Source organism: Aotus nancymaae, unplaced genomic scaffold (genome assembly GCF_030222135.1).
Source record: "Aotus nancymaae isolate 86718 unplaced genomic scaffold, 86718_ANA_hifiasm-v0.15.2.pri h1tg000003l, whole genome shotgun sequence".
Taxonomy (NCBI): Eukaryota; Metazoa; Chordata; class Mammalia; order Primates; family Aotidae; genus Aotus; species Aotus nancymaae.
This window is the reverse complement of record NW_026988414.1, coordinates 35,262,536-35,288,909: the sequence shown is the minus strand read 5'-3', so window position 1 is coordinate 35,288,909 and position 26,374 is coordinate 35,262,536. Positions and strand designations below refer to the sequence as shown.

General features: G+C 47.2%; 2 protein-coding genes across 3 annotated transcripts in view; one reads left to right on the top strand and one right to left on the bottom strand.

Annotated features, from left to right (window-relative positions):
- Positions 1-775: 775 nt before the first annotated feature.
- Positions 776-17,574, top strand: POLR1E (RNA polymerase I subunit E). Its single transcript, XM_012463400.2, has 12 exons — positions 776-951; positions 1,538-1,641; positions 2,718-2,794; positions 4,502-4,587; positions 6,967-7,025; positions 7,816-7,960; positions 9,753-9,860; positions 10,457-10,553; positions 12,314-12,447; positions 14,997-15,078; positions 15,858-15,989; positions 17,179-17,574. Exons 1-12 carry the CDS (start codon positions 876-878, stop codon positions 17,336-17,338), a joined length of 1,260 nt encoding a protein of 419 aa, XP_012318823.1. The 5' UTR covers positions 776-875; the 3' UTR covers positions 17,339-17,574.
- A 2,611-nt stretch (positions 17,575-20,185) lies between these two features.
- Positions 20,186-26,374, bottom strand: part of FBXO10 (F-box protein 10) — a 60,756-nt gene continuing 54,567 nt past the window's right edge. Inside the window, exons 10-11 of one of the 2 annotated variants that reach the window (XM_021671514.2) lie at positions 24,288-24,469; positions 20,186-20,924 (exon numbers count right to left, since the gene is read on the bottom strand). In XM_021671514.2, the coding sequence (XP_021527189.1) occupies positions 20,750-20,924; positions 24,288-24,469 (357 nt within the window). In that variant the 3' untranslated portion in view covers positions 20,186-20,749. The remainder of the gene's footprint in view (positions 20,925-24,287; positions 24,470-26,374) is intronic. The other variant, XM_021671515.2, reaches the window with a different exon arrangement.

Below are 26,374 nucleotides of genomic sequence, written 5' to 3'. Positions count from 1 at the left end.
ATGACCCTCTACTACTGCACACGGCCTACCTCTCTGCCCAGATGACATAATGGGGTGGCCCCCTCGCTTGTGACTCACGTGATTATGTATGCCCTGTCACTAAGCCTATAGATGATGACCTAACTTACAACCCTTCCCCCTGCTTGTACCTACTAAATACAGATGCTTCTAAACGTTCCGGCCCTCTCCTGTCTCCGCTCATACGTGGCATGGTCCCCTGAGTCCAGATGCTCTTCACCAGTTCTTCAGTGTCCTGTCTCTTTACTTCTTGGATCCTGCACTTCAGCACAGCCTAAGGGACACCCCATGACCCTGTGGGGCCCAACAGCCCTACAGTGGACAAAGCTTGTACCTAGAGCTGGATGTCCTCTTGTGTAGGTGGGAGGCTCTCCAGAGGGTTCTTCGCCAGCTGCCACATTTAGTTGGGGCTCAAACAGTTCGGATCAGAGAATTCTAAATTTGAACTTGGTCTTTCAGGTTTTGGGAAGATGTGTTTGTCACGGTAGGAGAGTCAGAGAGACGATTCTCTCTCTAGACGGTGCTGAGCGGGATGAAAGCCCACAGGAAGCTTAGACTGAAGCCGCAGGACCCTTTGGCGCCTCGGCCTCTGGAACTACAAAACCCAGAGTGGCGGCGAGCGCTGAGCCAATCAGGTGCTGCGCCTCGGCGGCCGTGCGGGGGGTGTGGCATCGTGTAGGCGGAAACTGCGCCTCTCCACGCGGCGGGCGGGGCCACGTGGCTCGCGCACCTTGGGCGGTGCCCGGCGGAGCCACGCCTTTTCCGCTAACCGCGCGGCCGGGACTTCCCGCGTGTTTAAACGAGCTCTTGTGGCTGCTGCTATCTTAACTCCTGTGCTTGGAGGCCAGACAGTCGAGATGGCGGCAGAGGTGTTGCCGAGTGCGAAGTGGCTGTATTGTGGGGCGCCTGCTGGGAGCCAGAGAGCTGTACTGGGTAAAGACAGCGGAGCTGGAGCAGAGCTCCTCTAACCCTCTCCCCTTCCGTCTACCCTCTCCCCTTCCGTCTCGGTGCCTCAGCTGCCCTCTCGCCCTCCATTAGGTCCCTCCCAACGGGTCCAGGACCCCTCTAGTCTTCACCACTCTCTTGGGCTCGGTCAGGGCTCCCCTCTGAAACCGCCGTCTTTCTGTCACTACCTCCCACCTGGATAGGAACATCCCAGGCACTCGCTCTCCAGGGCTGTGTCCAGGACCCTGTTGTCCCCTCACCCACCAGGTCTCACACCTCCCCCATTTCCCTCTCTTCACTGGGCAGGGGTTCTTTCTGTCACTTTAGGTGTGGACCAGGCCTTTGCTGCCAGGCTCCTTCGCCCAGACATTCCCTCTTGTCACAGCCCCCACCAGGGTTCTCACACCTCCCTATTCCCTCTTCTCAGCTGGCCCGGATCTCCTCCTTGGGGTCAGGACCCAAGCTTCCTTGCCATCCCCATTCCGACACTCCCTTCCTCCCAGTGACAGTCTAGTCCCGTCATACATTATGTGTCTTTCTGCTCTCATCTCATTCTTGGGCTACACTGTTACAGTCCAGTTCTCCAACGGGAAGCTGCAGAGTCCAGGCAACATGCGCTTTACGTTGTATGAGAACAAAGATTCCACCAACCCCAGGAAGAGGAATCAACGGATCCTGGTAAGTGCATTAGTTGCCAGGTGCCTCCACCCTGGGAGTGTGTGGATGTGGGAAGGAGTGAGGGGAGGAAAAAAGGAATAGCAAAAGGACCTTTGAAGAACTCTGCTGCCCGGCAACTTGGGATGTAGGGACAGACTCCATCTTTCGTTCATTTGTTCTTTCAACAAGCATTTATGGAACCCCCTCTGTTCCCTGTGCTGCAAGCTTCTAGGGAAACAGCCAAATCAGGCCTGGCCCCACTCGGAGAAAGTTCATACTCTAGAGCAGGGTTTCTCAACCTCAGGACTATTGACATTTTGGGCCCATAATTGTTCGTTGTGGGGACAGCATCCCTGGTCTCTACCCACTAGATGCCAGTAGCACCAGAGTGGATTTCCCTGGATTGAGAAGCTCAGCTCTAGAGAGATGAGAACTGGCTGTGAGGGACACTTTTACACAAAGCTCTGAGGCCACATGGGAAGAGTACAGGGCAGAGTGAGCTCAGTGGGAGGAGAGGTCTCTGCCAGGCCTTCCTTGGGGAGAGCGTGTTGGAGCTGAGCCTCGAAGGATGGAATGAGAGTTTGGCAGTCAAGGTTTGATGTTCCAAGTGGAAAGGATAGTGAGGACAAATGCAGAGAAGCAGGAAAGCTTGCTTATGATTGGGAAGTGAGTCAGCCATGGTCTTGAGTGTATATAAAGAATAGTCATGGGAGAGATGGGCAAAGAAGATCAAAAAGGGCTTGGACTTTGGGCCAAAGAGACATTGCCAACAGAATCACTTTGTTGCATACCTGTAAGTGCTAGAAGCCCAGGGCCTCTCTCTCAAGTCCTGTGGTAGAATTCCCCCAAGAACTTTTCATACCATTTAGAAGCTAGCAATATCTGAGGCTTCTCTTTCAAAAGTCATCTTGCTTTCCCTCCAGGGACACCCCCTATTCCCTTAGAGATAGTGGGGCTGGATCATCTGCCAGAGATGAACTAGTTCTAATCCGTTGCGGGTCTGGATTCTAAAGCTTCAGCAAATGTAGAAAAGAGAGATGATGCTTAATACCTTTCAACATTAGTTGTAAATGGAGTTTCCCCTCTCTGCATTTTAGGCAGCTGAAACAGATAGGCTTTCCTATGTGGGAAACAATTTTGGGACTGGAGCCCTCAAATGCAACACTTTGTGCAGGTAATGGCAGGGGAAGGGACAGTGGGAAGGGTGACGGGGATGGGAGTGGTGGCAGCATTGGCACTGCTGTTTCCAGTATGTTTTAGGGGCAGCAGGAGAAATCTAGAGAAGTTTACAAGATGATCCCTGTGTTCTTCGTAGACCCAGAGCCTTCCCCTCTCAGCCTATAGACATTACTATAAAGAAAAGAGAACTTAAATTTCCTAAAAACCTCATTCATTTGTAACCTTGTTTATTTATAGGGGTCTTATTCCAAAAGGCAGCTCTCTCCATTAATTTGGAATGTGTGACTAGGTCAAAGCTTGTGTGAAGTTTAACTGGGAACTAATGACAGGTAAAGAATTTGGTAGCGTTGAAGGGTCTGGGCTGAGAAAGAGGAGCCTGGGATTCCTGTCCAGCTGTGCTGCTGATTGACTGAGTGGCTGGGCAACTCTGCCCATCACTATCCCCTAGTGTTCTCTGTACAGTGAAGATTGTCCAGCCAGAACTGTGTAACTCTCGGGGGCTGGCATGATGAAGACAGGACCCCGTGATGGTACCCAACAATGAAGCACAAACCAAGCCCTTTCAGAGCCTTTCTAGACCATACTCCAGTAGAGGTCAGATTGGTGTATAGATCTCTGAACTATTAACCTGCACTCTCCCCTCTCAAAGATGCTCTAGTTCTGATTGATCTCCTCCCCATTTACTTGGTTTTGCCACCGTAAAACTGGTGTGCCATAAATTCTAGTGTAATTCTAGATTCCTACACCCCAAAAGAGTTTTTCATTATAGTACAGCAGCGAGCCCAAATGTGATTAACTACCAGAATCACCTGGTAGCTTTTTTTTTTTTTCCAGAACTACCTCATGTCCCCCCATCCCATCCCATCCTTTCCTTTTCCCTCTCCCTGCAGAGAATTGCTTTGGGGTAGAGGGAAGGGGAGATTATTGTTACCCATGAGTAGGTGATACATTCCTCAGGTGTGCGGGCAGAGAGAAGGTTGAAAACTTTTAAACAGGAAAAGGGCCAGGCGCAGTGGCTCACATCTGTTGTAATCCCAGCACTTTGGGAGGCTGAGGGAGGCAGATGACCTGAGGTCAGGAGTTCGAGACCAGCCTGGCCAACATAGTGAAACCCCATCTCTACTAAAAATACAAAAATTAGCCAGGCATGGTGGTGTGCGCCTGTAATCCCAGCTACTTGGGAGGCTGAGACAGGAGAATTGCTCTGGGAGGTGGAGGTTGCAGTGAGCTGAGATCGTGCCACTGCACTCCAGCTTGGGAGACAGAGCCTCTGTCTCCCAGGCTGGAGTGCAGTGGCACGATCTCAGCTCAGAGTCTTGCTCTGTCTCAAAAAAAAAAGACCAGGTGTGATGGCTCATGCCAGTAATCCCAGCACTTTGGGAGGCCGAGGCACATGGATCACCTGAGGTCAGGAGTTCGAGACCAGCCTGACCAACACGGAGAAACCCCATCTCTACTAAAAACACAAAATTAGCTGGGCCTGGTGGTGCATGCCTGTAATCCCAGCTATTCAGGAGGCTGGGGCAGGAGAATCACTTAAACCCGGTGACAAAGGTTGCTGGGCGCCAGGATCGTGCCATTGCACTCCAGCTCGGGCAACAAGAGCGAAACTCCGTCTCAAAAAAAATAAGGAAAAAGGAAGCTGTACAAATAATATTTTTGAATAATCCATTGTTACTGGTATTATTCCTTCTTTATTCAGGCACTTTGTGGGAATTTTGAACAAGACCTCTGGCCAAATGGAAGTATATGATGCTGAATTGTTCAACATGCAGCCACTGTTTTCAGGTAGGTCCCAGTCACGAAAGCTGACAGAAACACTGCATAGTTTGGGTTTGCTGGATTAATTGGCTTGAGTTTTAGATTTATAAAACACATTTTGTAGTTATTTTCATTTATTTATTTTATTCTTTTTTCTCTGCTTTGTCTGTGTTGAGAAAATGGTTATATATATATCGTGTTTTGTTTTGTTTGTTTTTTTTTTGAGTTGGAGTCCCACTCTGTCGCCCAGGCTGGAGTACAGTGGCACGATCTCGGCTCACTGCAACCTCCACCTCCCAAGTTCAAGCAATTCTCCTGCCTCAGCCTCCCAAGTAGCTGAGACTACAGGCGCACACCACCACACTCGGCTAATTTTTATATTTTTAGTAGAGACGGGGTTTCACCATGTTGGCCAGGCTAGTCTCAAACTCTTGACCTCAGGTGATCCACCTGCCTCAGCCTCCCAAAGTGCTGGGATAACAGGCATGAGCCACTGAGCCTGGCCTGGAGGTTTGTATTCAGCATGCACTTATTGATGATCTCCTGCACCAGGTGTGAGGCTGTGGATATGGCAGTAAGCAAGACACAGATCCTGTCCCTATGGTGTTTAGAGACTTGAGGTGGGAGGTTCATAAAAGCAAGCTGTGCAATGATCAGAGCAGAATATTAAAGGACATATCTGATATAAAATCTTTTCCATCAAAGACCTTTCTTAATTCTTAACCGTTATAGTTAGGATAAAGAGGTTTTAGAATTTCTGGTAGACAAAAAATTGCTTATTAGGTTGTATAGTAACTTTCATGTTGAGGACAAGTCTCCTCACTAATTTGGGGAAGATCTATTTCCCTAATCTAGTGGAAGAATTTACATTACTTCTCTGCTTTGTCATCTTAGAATGCTCAGGGCTAGAGTGAGACCTTCCAAAATAATAAATAAGAGGGTCACACTTAAGGAGCTTTTGTTCCTTAAATCTCAGAACTTGAATCCTTAGCGATGCCCTTAAATATTGAGAACCGTGGCAGGATAGGGTAGTAGATAAGAATCACTGGGATCATTGTGAATCTGCCTGATACCTCAGAAGCATTACTTCCAGCTTTATTCTCTCAAAACAGTGCTTCCACCCCTTTTGAGAATCTGATGAAGACCTGGACCTACTTCTGACAAACATACATAACACACAAATATATATATGGGATTTTTTTTAATATGGAATTTTACACCTAATCTTTTCTTTTTTTTTTTTTTTTTTGAGACCGAGTTTTACTTTGTCACCCAGGCTGGAATGCAGTGGTGCCATCTGGGTTCACAGAAGCCTCCGCCTCCCAGATTCAAGAAATTCTCCTGCCTCAGCCTCCTGAGTAGCTGGGGTCGTAGGTGCGCGCTACCATGCCCGGCTAATTTTTATATTTTTAGTAGAAATGGGGTTTCACCATGTTGGCCAGGCTGGTCTTGAACTCCTGGCCTCAAGTGATTCACCCACCTCAGCCTCCCAAAGTGCTGGGTTTACAGGTGTGAGCCACTGTGCCTGGCCAAATTTTACACATAATTTTAAACGGCTCTTGAGTCCTGACACCCATCTGTGAATTTCCTAGGGGTCCCCCTGCTTTGCAAACATATATAACTATATTTAAGTCATCCTCCAATTGTTCTTATAAAATCCAAGGAGACAAGGAAAATTGTAATTTAACATGTTGATTAAACAGATTTTGTTTTTATATGTAAGAAGTTTGTAAATAGGAGTTTATTCTAGCTGGTACACACACACAGATAACATTTATCTTAAGTCCTTATTATGTGCTAGTCAGTGTTCTAAGCACTTTTGATGTGCACAGCAACCTTCTGGAGTAAGTACTATTGTTTTTCTTTTTAACCAATGATGAAACTGGCACAGAGGTTAGATGACCTTGTCATAGGTGATGTCTGAGATAACAGGCAAGGCCACTCGAGAGCTTGTGCTGTTGTCTACTAGGTTCTACTGCCCCTTATTTGAGTAATTTGTAGATGATTAGAGGGCATCGTATAAATACCACATACCTCATGTTCATGCCTGCTTTTAGGTCCTTCACCAATAAAGCAAAATTATTTCTTCAGAAGAGCCAAGGACTTGTTTTCTAATCCTGTCGACCACCACCTGCTGAACTGACCTGGGGCGAGTCATTTCTAAAATGAAGAGGTTGGGCCGGATGACCCCTTCATTTGACTCTCTCATTTATTCTCCAAGTTCTTTAATTGTATACTAAAGCTACATGTTAAATATTCACAGTATACACTCATGTTAGGCTCAGGGAAGTCCTATAGTAAAAAAATCTATTATTCTTAGATAGACAAATGAATATTAAACACTATTACTATTTGTAAGCCTTCCACTTGACTTTTCTTTCTGTCTGTTTTTGTGTGTTTTGATAGATGAATCAGTTGAGAGTGAACTGGTACAAGAGAGTCAGACCAAAACTTACAGAGAAAAGGTGAGTGTGAGAAAATGAAGATGTGGGACCTTAAGCAAGTTCCTTCTATACCTTGGTTTTTCCATCATTAAAATGAGCTTATTGAACTCAGGGGTCTGCCTGGCTGCTCCCAGCTCATTCAGTCTGTTTCTCTGGACAGTTAGTTTGTACCTGCAGAAGCCTCCTTCGTCCCACAGAGAACAGCCCCTCTCCCATCTGGGGCACACAGCTCTATGCCAGTGTTTGGTGTTGGTTCTCCGGGCTGATACAGGTGTAGCATGATGCTTATTTTTAGGATTTTGTCCAAGTTTTAGAATATATTGGTTGTAGCCTGAAAACTTTCATGTTAAAACAAAGTAAACTTTAGGATTTTCAGTGTAGAAGGTCCCTGCAAAGGTCATCTCACCCCAAGATGGCAAATCGATTGAATCTCTGGTGCTCTCTGGAGCACTGTATTGAGAAGGGGTGTGAGGCTACCTTTTGGCTCAGAGGGAAGGAGTCAGTGACCTCTTAGCCCTGTCTGTTACGGGTGTAGGATGGGAGAATGGTAAGCTGTGTGCTACAGATTTACCAGCCCTAATTCTAGTCAAGTTTTTTTATTTTACTGATGGAGATGTTGTTGATTGGTCAGTCTGTTAATATCATTTGGTGCTTACAGCAATCCTATGAGGTAAATAGGTATGATTCAGCCTTATTCACAGGTGAGGTAGTGATGGCTTCAGGATGCTGAGAGTGTCCCCATAGTGACACAGCTAGGAGGAGCAGTGTCTGCCTGTCTTGTCTCCGATAACCAGGTTTATCTCTTACACAGATGGATTCTTGTATTGAAGCCTTTGGTACCACCAAACAGAAACGAGCTCTGAACGCCAGGAGAATGAACAAAGTTGGTGGTGATTCTTTGAATCGTGCAGTGGCTAAAGCTGCAGAGACTATCATTGATACAAAGGGTGTGACTGGTAAGCATTTGGAACTTGGGGTAAGAGTCTGCCCATAATGACAGCTTTCTCTTCTCTTGAGATCTTTTACCCACCCACAGATGGAATACTGGGAGCTAGGGCTGGATTCCTTTCTGCCTCTTGCTGAAGGCCTTCTCAGAGACAGGCTCTGGAAGTAGTAAGAAACATCCGACATGGCCTTGTCTTCTAGTGATCGCACAGTCAAGCACAGGGACAGGCACGGGATGGGTATGTGTGTGCCTTGGTCATGGTGCTGGGGTTACGGCCTGCAGGGCACAGAGGAGGGAGAAGGCCTCAGGTCTCTCCTTGTAAGTTGTAGGGAAGCTTTGGTCAAAAAGGCTGATGTGTTGATGGAAATGAGCCTCCAGAGGTGGCATTTCACTTTGGGATTGGTGGCTCTTTTTCAGGTATTCAGCAGCTGGAGTATTTAATTGTATTTTAAAATTTATTTTAAAATTAACATTTAATTTTAAATAAATTTTAAAATTAAAATACAATTAAATTTTAATTTTCGGCTCATGCCTGTAATCCCAACACTTTGGGAGGCTGAGGCGGGCAGATAATCTGAGGTCAGGAGTTTGAGATCAGCCCGATCAACATGGAGAAACCTCGTCTCTACTAAAAATACAAAATTAGCTGGGCGTGGTGGCACATGCCTGTAATCCCAGCTACTCGGGAAGCTGAGGCAGGAGAATTGCTTGAATCTGGGAGGCAGAGCTTGCTGTGAGCTGAGATCTCGTCATTGCACTCCAGCCTGGGCAACGAGAACGAAACTCCATCTCAGAAAAAAAAAAAGTATTTATTGTTCAAATACGTTATAAGAACGTAAGAGCAAGTTTATATAAGAGCAGCTTTCTTTTTACTGTTTTCAGAGATGAGGTCTTGCTATGTTGCCCAGGCTGATCTTGAACTCTTGGCTTCAAGCAGTCCTCCCGCCTCAGCCTTCCAGGTCACTAGGATTATAGGCACATACCACTGTTACTGTGGGCAGGGCAGTTTTTCTATTAAGAATGGAATTCTAGTAATTTTTGGAAAATCTTTCCATACCCTATGATTATATAAATTTCAACATGTTTACAAATGTATGTATGTATGTATGTATGTATGTATGTATGTATGTATTGGAGATGGGATCTCGCTGTATCACCCAGACTGGAGTGGAGTGGTACAGACATGGCTCACTGCAGCCATAAACTCCTGGGCTCAAGTGATCCTCCTGCTTCAGCCTCCCAGTGGCTGGCACCACAGGCGTCTTTTGGAGAGACAGGGTCTTGCCATGTTGCCCGGGCTGGTCTCAAACTCTTGGACTCAAGCCCTCCTCCCGCCATGGCCTCCCAAAGTGTTGGGATTACAGGTGTGAGACACCACACCTAGCCACATAGTTATTCTTGTAGGGCAGTTAGTGTTATATTCTGAAAGGTTATTTTCACCTACAATGTGTGGCAAAATATATTAGAAGTTAAGCCATTAAAGGCTATTTTGGATGCCCTTCACTTTTTCATTTTGTATTGTAAATGCTTGTTAGCACAGCTGTCTCTCCCAACTCTATTGTAAGTTACTTGAGGAAAACTTTGCCACCTCCACCTTCTCCAGTGCCTAGCTCGTGTTTGTTCATGAGTGAAGATGGCAGTCCTGAAGCAGTCAGCCTGATGGGGAGGCCAGGTCACTTTGCCAGATGCATTGAGACTCGGGGTTTCCAGATCATTTGTGGTCTCAGATGCATAGACTGAAAGGAATGTTGGCGAACCTGAAGCAAACAGGGTGATACATGGATTGTTTCTTTATTGAAAAGCTCTGGTCAGTGATGCTATCCAAAATGACTTGCAAGATGACTCCCTCTACCTTCCTCCCTGCTATGATGATGCAGCCAAGCCTGAAGATGTGTATAAATTTGAAGATCGTATCCTTGCAGTAGAAGAGCTGCCTTATTTCACAAGTTGGGATGTTTGCACGTGAGTGCACAGTCAGGTTCTCTGAGGGTGTCTGTGTTCTTGTGACATTCACAAGAACTCCATCCAAACCTTTGCAGTTGCCCAGTGCTCTTGCCAGGAGGTCAACTCGGCTTCACTAAGGGACCAGCCCCCTGGGATTCAAATCCATTCCTCAGCAAAATGCCAAATGCCCACAGCTCAGACCTGTGGGGGTCACTCTACATGGATAGTCAAAATACAACTTTTGAACCAGCTAAATGCCCAAAGTCTAGGGCAGACCAGTTTTGTAAGAGGAAGGGTTGGAGCCTAGAATTTCACCACTCTATGGGTCCAGTAGGAAGGAAAAGGCCTGCAGTGGCTTTGTGATTAGAAAAGGCAGAAAAGGCTGGGCAGGGAATGGGCTCTGGGCTGGGAGTCTGAGAACTGAGTCACCGAGCTCTGCCCTTACGTGATCTGCCCTGTGTGATTGCCTCTCTGAGCCTCAGTTTCCCTGTCTGTGAAAGAGATGATCAGGCTAGTTGGATGTTTCTCTTTTGGTTGGATTATATTCTTGACCTGTAACTAGTTCTTTCCCCTGTGGAGTATGAAGCTCTTCAGAGTCCATCTGAAGCTTTCAGGAACGTCACATCAGAAGAAATACTGAAGATGATTGAGGAGAACAGGTACCCCGACTTGGGCAGATGGGGGCTCCAGGGAGTGCTGTTGGGACACAACAGTAGTCAGACACTGAGCAGGTCCTTTGGGTGTCAGTCAGTGAGCAGGTGTGTCTGGTCAGCATTTGAACATGAATAAGCCAGTGTTTTCTTGAATGTTTGGGCTTCCAGGAGCTGTGGGTCACAACAAGGGAGAGGGTTGGTCTCTGAGTGCTTGGGACCTGCGACAGGGCAGAAGTCGGTGAGGCCTTCTACTCCGGGGTTGGGAACCAGAGCTGCTGTGTCAACCAGTGTCATGCTGATGCTGATTGTCACTGGTAGGGCCCAAATGCTGGCCTGGGAATGAGTGCTGGCCAAAGTGATGGTTTCTCTGTGAGGATATGCTAGGCAGGCTTTTCTAACGTTAAATTTATGTATTTAAAGTAGTGTATATTTTCAATAATTCAGAGGTTATTTCCTTCATCCTCTTTTCGCATTAAAACAGCTTCTTTTATGATGACGGTGAGTTTTTCTGCTTTTGAGTTTTTTCTTTTAATAATTTCATTTTGATGAAGAATTGTCAATCTGAGGTTTGTTTCTCCAATTTTTGTTTTAAAATTTTACTGGTCAGTGAAGTCCAGTGCCTTGGAATTATTATTATTACATTTTTTTTTTTGCTTCAAAGATTTATTTCCAAAGAAGAGCTCATTACTAGTTCGTAGTTGTCTTAATGTGATTGTAACTCGGGGCAGGTGCAGGAATGAGCTCTGAGCTGGATGTCTGAAAACAGTCCTCGAGCTCTGCCCTAATCTTCCCTCTTGAAGCCTCAGTTTTTCCATCTGTAAAATGAGGTAGCTATGAGATGATCTTGAAGAGCCTTTTTATCTCTGAGTCCAGGGTCTTGCTAGCAGTAGAACTGCATGAAAATAATGGTGAGCATTGACTGAACCCTTCCATTTGTGCCAAGCACTGTTCTAAGTGCTTTACTGGCATTGTCTCTTTTCATCCAGAAAAAAATCCTTAGGAGGAGAGTACCTGTACTATCACTGGCCCCAATTTATAGGTGGAGAAACCAGGGCACTAGATGTCAAGAAACTTGTCCAAGCCATTAAATGGCAGAGAAAGGATTGAAACCCAGGAAGGCTGCCTGCAGACTCTATGCTCCTGACTGTGAAAACAGAAGTCAGCAAACTATGGCCCACATGCCAAGTCTAGCCTGCTGCCTGTGAATAAGTAACGTATAAATAAAGTTTTATTGGAGCACAGCCCTGTTCATTTACTTAAGTAATATCTGTGGCTGCTTTTGCGCTACAATGGCAGAGTCAAGTAGTTGCAGCAGAGGTTGTGTGGCTTCCAAAGCCTAAAATATTTACTGTCTAGCCCTTTATCGATCCTTGCTCTAAACTGTGTTCCTCCTGTTATAAGGCATGTTGAGTGTGCTGGTCCTTCATCAGCTGCTTTTGTTTGTTTTTTTTTTTTTTGAGACAGGGTCTTGCTCTGTCACCTAGACTGGAGTACAGTGGCGCCAACACAGTGCACTGGAGCCTTGACCTCCCAGGCTCAAGTGATCCTTCTGCCTCAGCCTCCCGAGTAGCTGGGACCACAGGCGTGTGCCACCAATGCTGGCAATTTTTTGTGGAGCTGGGATCTTGCCTTGTTGCCCAGGCTTTCATCAGGTGTCGAGTGTGTCAGGGGTGAGAGGTGCCTGCTATTCTCATTGTAAGAGGGAAATAGTTCCTGACAGCACATCTTACCCTGACACAGGCATCCCTTTCTTATCCTTGTTTTAGCCATTGCACGTTTGTCATAGACGCACTGAAGTCTTTGCCATCAAATGTGGAGAGTCGCGACCGCCAGGCCCGATGCATATGGTTTTTGGATACCCTCATCAAATTTCGAGCTCAGAGGGTAGTGAAGCGGAAAAGTAAGTCTATGATAAACATTTTATTCTAATTGTTTCCAGTCTATTATTTGTCTATAATTCTTAGGTGAGTTCTAATGAGAGAAGAAAATGGATATGTCTGTCCAAGTCCATCAACTGTGAGATTCCTGCCAGTACTGCTGACATGTCAAGGGGACTTGCCAGGCCTGTTTTTCTATCTGGATCTCCCATTTTCTTATCTGAAAATTGGGGCACGATGGATTATATGATAGTTCAGGGCCCTTCCAGAGCTGACATTTGCTACTTCTATTCTTCATTAGGCAAAGTAGAGTATCCAGGTTAAATCAAATGAAAACTTTAAGGGACTATTAGAACAAACATCAGCCAGAGAGAGAGAGAGAGAGTGTGTGAGTGTGTGTGTGTGTGTGTAGAGAGAGCGCTTATATATATATATGTATATGAGATACACATGTATCTCGAAGGCTTGTGGCAGGTTTGTGTTGCGTTGGCTTATTTCTAACTAGAGTCAGTCTGATGGTAACCCAGTGTCACTTGTAGCTAGGACTCTTTGTGGGTCACACATTCATACCTACCCAAAGTTGGAAACTCAGGAGGAGATGTCTGTGGTTTTAGGAACAGGGTGTGTTTAGTTGTTGTTACTGTAACTGGGCATCCAGTAGTCTATACTGTTGTTTTTCAGTGTAGTTATGTGTTGCTTAAGGATGGGGCTATGTTCTGAGAAATGTATCCTTAGGAAATGTTATCATTGTACAAACATCATAGAGTATATTTACATAAACCTAGATGGTATAGCCTACTATACACCTAGGCTATATGCTATATTCTGTTGCTCCTAGGCTGCGAACCTATACAGCATGTTACTCTATTGAATATGATAGGCGGTTGTAACACAGTGGTATTTGTGTATCTAAATATATCTAAGAAAAGGAATAGTAAAACTATGATATTATAATTTTATGGAACCAGCTGGGCATGGTGGCTCATGTCTATATCTCAGCGCTTTGAGAGGCCAAGGTGAGAGAGTCATTTCAGGGCAGGGGTTTGAGATCAGTCTGGGCAGCATAGCAAGACACTGTCTCTACAAAATTAAAAATATTAGCTGGGTGTGGTGGTACATGCCTGTAGTCCCAGCTATTTTGGAAGGCTGAGGTAGGAGGAATGTTTGAGACTAGGAGTTCCAGGTTACAGTGAGCTATGATTTCATCACTGCCTCGGTGACAGCAAGACCCTATGTCTAAAAAAGTCTTATGGGACCATTGTCACATATGTGGTCTGTCATTGACAAAAAAAAAAAAAAAAACACTATAATGTGGGGCGTGACTATATATGCTTAGTCATGTTTTTTTTTTTTTGAGACAGGATCTCACTCTGTCACCCAGGCTGGAGTGCAGTGCTATGAGCTCAGCTCACTACAACCTCCATCTCCTGGGTTCAAGCAGTTTTCCTGCCTCAGTCTCCCAAGTAGCTAGAATTACAGGTGGGCACCACCACACCCAGCTAATTTTTGTTTTTTTAGTAGAGACGAGATTTCTCCATGTTGGCCAGGCTGGTCTTGACCTCCTGACCTTAGGCGATCCACCTGCCTCGGCCACCCACAGTGCTGGCTGGGATTATAGGCATGAGCTACCGTGCCCAGTCTGTATTTGCTTAGTTCTTTTTTTTGAGATGGAGTCTCACTCTATTGCCCAGTCTGGAGTACAGTGTCACAATCTCAGCTCACTGCAACCTCCGCCTCCCGAGTTCAAGCGATTCTCCTGCCTCAGCCTCTAAGTAGCTGGGATTACAGGTGCACACCATAATACCTGACTAATTTTTGTATTTTTAGTAGAGGTGGGGTTTCACTGTGTTGGCCAGGCTGGTCTCAAACTCCTGACCTCAGGTGATCTGTCCGCTTTGGCCTCCCTAAGTGCTGGGATTACAGGTGTGAGCCACCTCAACCGGCCACTTAGTTCTTATTTTCACATTCCAATTCCACCTTTCCCTCTCTGTCTCTCTAAACTTTCAGCACAATTTTGTTTTCTAACGTCATGTTAAATCTGCGTCCTGATGGGACTCCTGTGGCTCACGCATATAATCGCAGCAGGGAGGTCTGCCAGCAGAAGCGCACCGAGCATGTTTGCATTTTGCCATGGCTGTTCTGCTTTGTGGGTCCTGCTTCTCTTACCACCTGGTTCTGGTCATTACAGTGGCCCAGCTGTTGGCCTTTTCTCTCAGCTCATGGTTGAGGTGTGGCCTGAGAGTTTTAAGAGAAAATGATCTGTAATCCCAGCACTTTGGGAGGCCGAGGCGGGTGGATCAAGACCATCAAGAGATCGAGACCATCCTGGTCAACATGGTGAAACCCCGTCTCTACTAAAAATACAAAAAATTAGCTGGGCATGGTGGCACGTGCCTGTAATCCCAGCTACTCAGGAGGCTGAGGCAGGAGAATTGCCTGAACCCAGGAGGCGAAGGTTGCAGTGAGCCGAGATCGCGCCATTGCACTCCAGCCTGGGTAACAAGAGCGAAACTCCGTCTCAAAAAAAAAAAAAAAAAAAGAGAAAATGATCAAACTTAACTTTGTGTTGTAGATGCCCTGGGACCTGACATTCCCCACATCATCAACACCAAACTGCTGAAGCACTTTACCTGCTTGACATACAACAATGGCAGGTCAGGGGGTGGTTTCTGGGATTTTTCCTGTGCAAGGGAAAGCAGGTTGGGGGAGTGAGGAGCAGGGACTTGGACTCAATTTCACGTCCACAGATATGCAGTGCTAAAGAGACTGCTGCCATTTGGAAGTCTCCTGGGGCCCCAGTAAGTTTAGCAAACGCTAAATATTACTCTGTCCTTTTTGGAAAAGTATTGTCTTTTGGGAATCTTAGAAGCTGTGGGAAGTCCTACAATAGAGACTTGTTTTACTTCACATACTTCTTTTGAGGAGCCCTTCCTGATGTCCCACAGAGCTGGTGTTCTGCAGAAAGACAGCATTGCATAAAAGGGCAGGCCAACTTGGGGACTTTGGGGAAAGACCCATAAGCAGGGCCCCTGGGCTTGCTTTCCTGCCATCTGCATGGAATGTGATTCCTGCTCCTGGGTGTGCTTGGAAGAATCAGCACAGTTGATTTGGGAATGACTATTTTCCCAGCAGCTCTGCTGTGCAGGCGGGGACAGACTCAGAGGGCCCTCACCAGCTCGAAGTGCTAGTGGTGCCCAGGGAGCATGTAGGCCCAGTTTTTTCTCTCCCCCTCAGAGGGAAATGTGGACTGGCACACTGCTCCACTGTGTGTGAGGCCCAGGAACCTTGGGAGGGCAAAGAAGCCATCCACATTCCTTTTCCTTTCCTTTAGTTCCTGAGTGCATATGGGAATATGCTTGGATGTTCTTATTTTGCTTTTGGAGAAATTGTCTTAGACTTTAATTTTGTTTCTTCATTGCCACTGATTTTCTAGTTTACGGAACTTAATTTCGGATTCTATGAAGGCGAAGATTACTGCATATGTGATCATACTTGCCTTACACATAAATGACTTCCAAATTGACCTGACAATGTTACAGAGGGACTTGAAGCTCAGTGAGAAAAGGTGAGCACAACAGAATAAAGAGCTCCCTGCAGAAGCCTTGATGTCTTACTTCTGGTACCACTGGGAAGCACGAGGCGCCACTAAGGGAACTGAGGATTTTTAAATGTGGGAACAACTTGGAACTAGAGGTCTATTTTCAGTGAATCAATCATTGACTGAATGAGCAACTAGACATTACTGAGTGCCTTCTATTTGCAAAGCACAGTCTTAAATTATATCATTATCTCGTTGATTTCCCTAGAAAACAGTTGAAGAATCAGGTTTAGAAAAGTACATGACTTTCTCAAAGTTACACAACCAAGAGGGGAGCAGTTGGACTTCAGACATGAGCCTTTCCATAACATTCTGTTCCTCAATAACCAAGCAGCCTCCATTCTCTGAATTTCTGTCACTGGGGAGAGGGTTTTTGTATGGTTCTGAGGGTGCAGCCCAGGGTGGAAGTTGTAGGAGAACCCAACTTCCACTTAGTAAGAAGAGCTTCCTCAGAATCAGATGGAAGGGCTTGCCCAGGGGAGGTGTTCAAGGACAGGTGGAACAGCTGTTTGGCAGGGATGTCATGTTTACACTTCTCTGACCCGACTGGAAGAGCTGGTGGGGGTGACCTTTCAGGCTCCCTCTAACCTTGTAGAGGAGATTCAGACAGTAGGGGCAGAGCTGCCCAGCAACCTAAACTGTGGGGTCAGCTGATCTTTGTCAGTGATATAGGGGCATGTGATATCCAGGGACCCAGATGGTGTCTAGGAGAGCCAGTGAACACACCTCTGTCTGGACTCTCCTACCAGTCCATGGAGGGACTGTTCTGAGAGCTGTCCACAGGCACTGAGGCTGAAAAAAGACAACAGGTACTTGGAACCTGTCAGATTCTAGTAAGTGCTCAATGCTGATTGCTAAAAATTTGGTTATGGGTGGTAAAGAAAGTTGTCCATGGGGCTCTAAGATACTCTGGTTTTTCATCACCCACATGGATCTTTCGAAGGGCAGCGCATTAAAATGAAATTGTCTGTCTGATGGCTTCCAGTGGGTGAGGGGACCTTGCCTGCCCCTCTGCCTGGGGCTTTGCTTCTGCTGGCAACCTTTGGGATTCTGTCTTTATGGCCTGGAGCATGAATGTGCTGCTACCTTTTGCCACACCTCCCTGAACAGTCACATTGAGGAGTCTCTCCGATTGTTCTGTCTGTGTCTTCCTTAGGATGATGGAGATAGCCAAAGCCATGAGGCTGAAGATCTCCAAAAGAAGGGTGTCTGTGGCTGCCGGTGGTGAAGAAGATCATAAACTGGGCACCCTGTCCCTCCCGCTGCCTCCCGCCCAGACCTCAGACCGCCTGTCAAAGCGGAAGAAGATTACCTAGATGCCTGCTTTCCAGACAGGAGATTTTGGCTGCATCTTAGCCACTGACTGGTCCTATTCATTTCCATTTTTATTTTTTAAAAAGGAAAGGTCCAGGCATGGTGGCTCACACCTGAAATCCTAGCACTTTGGGAGGCTGAGGTGGGAAGATCACTTGAGCTCAGGAGTTCGAAACCAGTCTGGGCAACATAAGGGAGACCTTGTCTCTACTGCAAAAAATAAAAAAATAAAAAGTCAGGCCTGGTGGTGTGTGCCTGTAATCCCAGCTGAGGCAAGACAATTACTTGAGCTTGGGAAATCAAGGTTGCAGTGAGCTATGATTGCATGGCCACACTCCAGCCTGGGTGACAGAGTGAGACCTTGTCTTAAAAAAGTAAAATAAGGAAAAAAAGCAGCCTTGCTTTGGCACAGGTATGAAGCCAGAAGCCAGCATCTCCATTGTGCTATTTTATGCAGAAGTATAAAGTGATGGCCAGGTTGGACTTCATCTCTCTCCTTTGGTGTTATTGCTGTGATTATAAATGGCAAATTTCCCATGTTGGTTCACCTGTGTGGGGATTTGGGAGGGTGGGGCCTGGCTTAGGCTCAAAGATCTCAGCAGGCTGAGTCAAATTGTTTTTTTTTTTTTTTGAGATGGAGTCTTGCTTGCTCTGTTGCCTAGGCTGAAGTGCAGTGGTATGATCAATCACTTGGACCTCCGCCTCCTGGGTTCAAGTGATTCTCCTGCCACAGCCTCCTAAGTAGCTGGGATTACTACAGGTGGGTGCCACCACACCCAACTAATTTTTTTATTTTTAGTAGAGACGGGGTTTCACCATGTTGATCAGACTGGTCTTGAACTCCTGACCTTGTGATCCACCCACCTCGGCCTCCCAAAGTGCTGGGATTATAGGCGTGAGCCACTGTGCCCATCCTAGGCTGAGTCAAATCTAATGGATGAAGGTTTCCAAAGAGAAATGTGAAGTGGTGTGCTTAGGTCTGGAAGGGCCAGTGGAGTATGTGGTGAGGAAGGAGGATCAGGTTCAGCACACCTGGAAAATGATGCTTCAGGCTTTATCAGAAGCTAACTGGGTCACCATTGTGATGGGGTTCTTACACACCAGTAGGGTACAGCCTGTTGTAATGGGGTGGAGCCAAGTCAGAGGAAGTGGTGACCCAACTTCTCTGCCTGGCTCAAGCCACATAGAAGGCAGGAGTCAGCTTTGAAAACCTTACCTTGAAAAGGATGAATCAGTCAGCGTTCAGTTCAGAAAATAATTTGCTCTAGGTATTTTTTTTTTTTTTTTTTTTGAGACAGTCTCTCTCACTCTGTTGCCCAGGCTGGAGTGCAGAGGCGTGATCTAGACTTACTGCACTCCAGCATCAACCTCCCAAGTAGCTGGGGTTACAGGCACCACCATGCCTGGCTAATATTTGTATTTTTAGTAGAGACGGGGTTATACCATGTTGGTCAGGCTGGTCTTGAACTCCTCATCTTGTGATCTGCCCACCTTGGCCTCCCAAAGTGCTGGGATTACAGGTGTGAGCCACCATGCCTGGCTGCTCTAGGTATCTTAAGAAAGGATTTTACTATACGGATAGGGTGCTATAGAATTGTGAGATGGGCTGGGCGTGGTGGCTCACGCCTGTAATCCCAGCACTTTGGGAGGCCGAGGCAGGTGGATCACGAGGTCAAGAGATCGAGACCATCCTGGTCAACATGATGAAACCCTGTCTCTACTAAAAATGCAAAAAATTAGCTGGGCATGGTGGTGTGTGCCTGTAATCCCAGCTACTCAGGAGGCTGAGGCAGGAGAATTGCCTGAACCCAGGAGGCGGAGGTTGCGGTGAGCCGAGATCGCGCCATTGCACTCCAGCCTGGGTAACGAGCAAAACTCCGTCTCAAAAAAAAAAAAAAAAAAGAATTGTGAGATGGGCTAGAGGACTGGGAATTGGAAGGTTGCCATCAGGACTGCTGAGTTTAAGAACACACTGCTGGGGTTGCCATCAGGGGACTCAAGCCATTTCTACTCCGTAACTGCTTCTGGAGATTCAACACTGGGATGCTGAGTTCAGCCACCCATGCTTTTAGGGTTTGCATTTCCACCACCTTGTCAGCAAAGACAGCCAAAAGATCAGGCAGCTGGCCTCCACCTTGCTTCCTTCTGGTGCACATATATAGGAGCCTAATTTGGATATAGAATCCTAGCAGCAAGGGAGTCTTTGAAATAGGTTTCAGCTCACCAGCCTCTACTTACAGGAGGCATTCTAGAAGGACATTAATGGATACTAACTGCTAACCAATCGTATGTGCCACTGAGGAGATGGAGAAGCGGTGTCCAGAGGGGTGCTGTAAGACAGGAGTGTGACACAGGAAGGCTTAGGTACGTGGCCTGGGCCCATCCTCCGACCTCCAGGGTCCTGCTTCAAGTGGGAGCAGCTGAGATCTGTGATACTCAGTGCCTGGAAGTCTGGGTCGGTGAAGGAAGGGAGGGAGAGCTCAGCTCTTCTGAGAGAAGTTTACCCAGCACCTAGGGGCCTCTGTTAGGGAGTCACGATAGAAAGGAGTCTTAGCCTGAGCTTTGAGGCAGGTGCTACTTGGAGCATACTTTGTCTTCCTCCAGCAGAGGTGTGGGCAGGGAATCGACTTGCCTCTTTGAGCCATGAAAATCAAGTATGTGACGACTCCTTGGAAAAAGTCTCTCAGAAAAGGACTTCTAATGCATCCTCAGGCTAGAATGTGTGATTACTTTTAAAATTCACATGGGTTTGACACTTTGAGGCTTAATTTCTGGGAATGACTGGACACAACTCTCCCACCTATAAGCCCCAGTATATGCCCAAACCAAGGAGAGCCTTCCAGAAATGCCTCTTTTAAAATATAGAACTTTATTTTGGTTATTGAGGTTTTTGTTACTTTTGGTTCACAGAAAAGCCATTTCTTAGAAAATAGTAAAGGCAGCATTTTGTACAGCGACTCACATTGGGGCCACCAAACAAGTGCAAAGGACTGTGTCAGGGATAGAAGAGGCCAGCACTCTTGTGCCCAGTGTCCTCAAGGAGAAGCCAGTGCTTCTGGCTCCCTCCACCCCCTCCCATCACACCCAACACAGCAGCACCTAGGGCCCGATAGAACCAGCCATGCAGCCAAGTGCATGACAGCAACCCCTGCAGGCTGGTGAGGGCCCCACAGGAAAGGCCGAGTGGGAGGGGATTGTTCAGGCTGAGCTGGCCCCGCATCCAGCCCCCTTCCTCAAGCTGTGGGGTGAACTCACCTGGCTTTGGGACTTTGACACATTCATAGTACGGTTCAGTAAAGTCCTTTGGGAGCTGGCCTTCCTCTCCTCAGGCCACTAATCCCACCCCAGCCCCAGGCTGGGAGCTGGGGACACAGATGTGGCCCTACCTACAGGGAGCACACAGGTCTGTGTCCTCACAGAATGGTGCAGAAGACACTGCGGTTGCTGTGGTAACCACCTTCCACGCGGGCTGTGATCCTCGTTGCCATGGCTGTCACCTTCTGTCCATTGTGGGCTGCTGAGGGGCGTCTGAGAGAGTTTTCGAGGTGGGGCCGTGCTGGTGGGTTCACCAGGCGCCATGTATCAGACCTGGAGGTGCAAAACCGAAGTCGGTGAACTTCTGAGAGGTCTGCAGTGCTGCAGTGCACAGCACAGTCTTAACTTTGGTTCCATATTGGTGGATCTAGGTGTTGAAATCTGGATGTAGGTTCTATCTTCCAGTTTAGTGTGAGCCCAAAGAGGTGGAATACTGAGAAGCTAAGGGGCAAAAGTCCTGCATTCCACATCCAACTCTGCCTTCAACTCTGCATGTAACCTTGGACAAGGTCTATGGGCCTGAATTTTCCCACTTTGAGACAGGGTCTCACTCTGTTGCCCAGGCTGGAGTGCAGTGACACGATCATGGCTCATTGCAGCCTCAACCTCCTGGGCTCAAGTGAGCCTCCCACCTTGGCCCCCCAAAGTGCTGGGATTATAGGCTTGAGCCACTGCACCCAGCCAATTTCCCCATTTTAAGTAAGAATGGATAAGATCATAGGGTGATGTGAGACAGGGTCTCATTATGTTGCCCAAGCTGATCTTAAACTCCTGGGCTTGAGTGATCCTCCTGCCTCAGCCTCCCGAGTAGCTGGGATTACAGATGCGTGCCACGGTGCCCAGCCTTTCTTCTTTCATTTTCATTTCTTTTCAGCTCTATGACCACAAATGTTTATAGAAGCTTTATTAATAATCTCCAAAAAACTAGAAACCACCTAAATAGCCCTCAGTTGATGAGTGAATAAACTGCAGTACACCCATACAGCAAAGACTACCCAGTGATCGAAAGGAATGAATGCCTTACACACAATACCATGAATCAATCTCCACTGTGTTAGACTAAGTGAAAGAAGCCAGACTCAAAAGACTACATACTGCAGGATTTTTAAAAATTACTACTTTTTGAGATGGACTGGAGTGCAATGGTGTCATCTGGGCTTACTGCAACCTCTTCCTCCCAGGTTCAAGCAATCTTCCTGCCTCATCCTCCTAAGTAGCTGGGACTACAGGTGCCCGTCACCACACCCACCTAATTTTTGTATTTTTAGTAGAGATGGAGTTTTGCCATTTTGGCCAGGTGGGTCTTGAACTCCTGACCTCAGGTGATCCAGCTGCCTTGGCCTCCCAAAATGCTGGGATTACAGGCATAAGCCACCACACCTGGCCAGGCTTTTCTTTCTTTCTTTCTTTTCTTTATTAATAGAGACGGGTTTCACCATGTTGGCCAGGATGGTCTCGATCTCCTGACCTCGTGATCCGCCCGCCTCGGCCTCCCAAAGTGCTGGGATTACAGGCGTGAGCCACAGTGCCTGGCCCAGGATTTCTTTTATATGACATTTTGGAAAATCCAAATCTATTGGGGATGGAAGTTGGTGGGTTTCTAGTCATCCAAACTCTTATAGAGAGTATGGAGGGGCGGGGAAAAATCAAATCATAGTGAAGCTGTGGTCAGAGTTTTCTGATGCTTGAGTTATAAGGAACCAACTTTACACACACCAAATTTCTATTTGCTTAAGGCCATTGTCTTACATGTATTTTTATGATAATCATGTTACAATGAAAGGATTGGAAAGGTGTGAACAGAATCAGAGGTTGGCTACTAACAGGTGAGTAAAAAGGCCTCAGCTATGTTGGGAGGACTGTATGTGTTTGAGTTTGGCAACAGGGGAGCACTACTGAGAAGGAGTAATGAAATGAGAGGATAGAAAAGACAATTAGGACCTCAAGGTGCACATTGGACAATACCAGAGCTGGCACTGGCCAACTCTGGGCTGTATCTTGTACCCTGGGGTCTCCAAAAGGGAGAAAGGTGGATCCCAGGGAATCTACAATATAATCTGCTGGGATATGGGAAGAAAATATTAGAATTTTGATTTGTTTTTAACTTTATACTTGAAAATTTTCTATTTTGGGTATAGTTTATAATATAATATACTGCTACAATAGACACATATAAGTTATAAATAGGTATCCTGGCTAGGTGTGGTGGCTCACACCTGTCATCTCAGCACTTTGCGGGGCTGAGGCAGGTGGATCACCTAAGGTCAGAAGTTTGAGACCAGCCTGGCCAACATGGCAAAACGCCATCTCTACTAAAAATACAAAAATTAGCTGGGAGTCGCACCACTGCACTGCAGCCTGGGCAACAGAGTGAGACTTCATCTCTAAATAAATAAATAGGTATATCTACATTGGGGGTTTCTTAACAAAATATTTTTCCCAAGAGTGTGTGTAATACAAAAAGTATGGAGATCATTACTACAGAAAGAACATGAAGATCCATCAGAGGTTTTTTTCTTTTTTTTTTTTTTTTTTTTTTTGAGACCGAGTTTCGCTCTTGTTACCCAGGCTGGAGTGCAATGGTGCGATCTCGGCTCACTGCAACCTCCACCTCCTGGGTTCTGGCAATTCTTCCTGCCTCAGCCTCGTGAGTAGCTGGGATTACAGGCACGCACCACCATGCCCAGTTAATTTTTTGTATTTTTAGTAGAGACGGGGTTTCACCACGTTGACCAGGATGGTCTCGATCTCTTGACTTCGTGATCCACCCGCCTCGGCCTCCCAAAGTGCTGGGATTACAGGCGTGAGCCACCACGCCCAGCCCCATCAGAGGTTTTTAACCATGGAAGTGAGACAACCAGAGCTCTCACTTAGAAAGAGGAACCTGGCGGGATACACGGGACAACCTACAGAGTGGGGCAGGGGGTGGCTGAGGGCAGGGAGACTGGCTGGAGGCTGCTGCAGAGGGACAGGTGACATTGCCAGTGCAGGACTGATACAGCAAATGTCAGTATGATTTTACAACCAGGCTGGCAAAGCACAGACCAATCAGAACACGGTCCATGCAGAAACAGCTGGAAAAGCTGTGCATCGCAGTAATGCAGGTGGCACAGGGTAGGGTGAGAGGTGCTGAGACCTGAATTAGGGTGGCGGCAGTTGGGAAAGAGGAGGTGCCCGATATGGGAACATTTTAGAAGCAGAAGCAACAAGACCTGGTTCCAAGACTGGACATCTTGGTATTAGGGAGAAAAAGGGAGCAGAAGTTTTGTGAGAACACTGAGTGGATGGCGATGTTGCTGAAATGGGGAACATGGAAGGTCAGAGAGGTTTGGGGAAGATGGGTGGTGCCAACTGTGATACACTGAGGCAGAGCGACTAAAGTACAGCAGCAGCAAGGAACCTGCAGAGCTGCGATCTGAAACTATGTATCCCTGACTCTGAAAAAGCTTGTTCCCTCCCAGGGAGTCCTCAGCCCTGGCCTGACAGAGCCTGGCACAGGCATTTTTCTGACTGGAGTCAACAGCTGGCAGGGTTGCAGGGAGCCTGAGCAACCACAATCGCTGGGTGCGGGCCTGGCTTCTTCAGGGAGCTTACTGTGGTTCTAGAAGGCTGGTTCAGGCAACCCCAGGCACTTACTTTTTCTTGAAAACCAGGAACTTGTTGTTTTGCATGACGCATTCTCGGTTGTTTGAGATCTGCTGAAAGATGGTTTTGTTGGTTTTGCCCTGGAAGATGATGTTCTCCTGCACCAGGGCCTTGGCGCGGCCCTGCACTGTGATGCCGTAGGCCCGGAAGGAGTGGATCCGGTTCTTTATTACCTGGGAGAGGCAGCCAGAGCTTGTCACAGCTCAGGGACTCACAGACTGAGTGGGAGAGCTGGGCAAGTGAATTATCAGTTCTAAAACTGAGGGGCAGGAATGTGCTAAGCAGGCCAATGAAGAGCCACATGAGCTCAAAAGAAGGGCACGGAGAACAGCCTGCAGGAGCCAGGGAAGGCTTCCTGGAAGAGGTGACAGGTAAGTTGTAGGCATTTATCAGATGCAGAACAGGGAGAGCTGTTCCAGGAAGAAGAAACAATATGCAAAGGCCTGGCAGAGAGGGGAGGTAGTGTCTGAAGTCAGGGCCACTGGCAACTCAGCTGAGGCAAAAGTGTGTGCCTCTCTCCTTTCCTCTGCCCCCAGAGTGCTCAGAGGCAAAGCCCAGGCACTCTTTACTCCTTGTGGTAAGACATTAACCCATGAAGCTGCAGAACTGTAAAGAGGCTTTAGGTGACCCAGCAATCCCACTACTGGCTGTCTACCCAAAGGAAAAAAAGTCATTATATGAAAAAGTCACATGCACACACATGGTTAGAGCAGCACAATTTACAATTGCAAAAATATGCAACCAACCTAACTGCCCATCAGCCCAAGAGTGGATAAAGAAATGTGGTACAGGCTGGGCATGGTGGCTCACGCCTGTAATCCCAGCACTTTGGGAGGCCAAGGCGGGTGGATCAAATGAAGTCAGGAGTTTGAGACCAGCTTGATCAACATGGTGAAACCGGTCTCTGCTAAAAATACAAAATTAGCCAGGTGTGGTGGCGCATGCCTGTAATCCCAGCTACTTGGGAGGCTGAGGCAGGAAAATCTTGAACCCGGGAGGTGGAGGTCGCAGTGAGCCGAGATCACATCATTGCACTCCAGCCCAGGCAACAAGAGTGAAACTCCATCTCAAAAAAAAAAACAAAAAAGAAATGTGGTATATATACACCATGGAATACTACTCAGCCATAAAACAGAATGAAATAATGGCCTTTGCAGCAAGTTGGATGGACTTGGAGGCCATCATTCTAAGAAGTAACTCAGGAATGGAAAACCTAGTATCCTATGTTCTCCTTATTTGCTCACTACTTAGAAACGGGAGCTGCACTATGAGGATGCAAAGGCATAGGAATGATATAATGGACTCTGGTGACTTGGGGGGAAAGTGGGGGAGGGGAGTGAGGGATAAAAGACTATATATTGAGTCCAGTATACACTGCCTGGGTGATGGGTGCACCAAAATCTCAGAAACCACCACTGAAGAATGTACCCATATAACCAAGAACCACCTGTACCCCCAAAACTGTTGAACTAAAAATAAAGATAGAGCCTTTGGGATCGTAATTCCACAAGGGCAGGGACCAGGTCTGCTTGGCTCCACACTGAAACAGGGCTCTGCACAGAAAGGTGCTCAGAGCTCACCACAGTCCGGTGGGGAGACAGATGGGTAAAGGAAGAGATACCAAACAGTGTGAGAGTGCTCTGTGGGACAGGGGTGGGCAAAGGCACCAGACAAGGGGTGGTACCTCAAACAGCCTGGAGTGGAAGGTGGGGAGTCAGGGACTCTTCCTGAAGACGCAGCTAAGCTGCAGGACTGCAGTGTAAAAGGGGCAGGGGGTACGCGGGGTGTACAGGGAAGAGTGTGTGCAAAGGCCCCGAGGCAGGATCTCTCTCCTCATGAAGCATCTACTGTACACCAGACACTGAAGAGAGCTGAAATAGCCCTGCCCTTGATATGGAGACCATGACTATCCCTTGGGAGGCTCCCAACGCCATGACAAGGAAGTGACCCCTCACCCCTGGCTTCCTGCTGGTGAGCCCTTGTTCATCCTGCAGGACCCAGTTTATCTGCCCCTCCTGTGGGAAGTCCCACCCACATTTCCCAGGCTGAGTCCTGGGAGGAGGGATACTGTCCCTTGC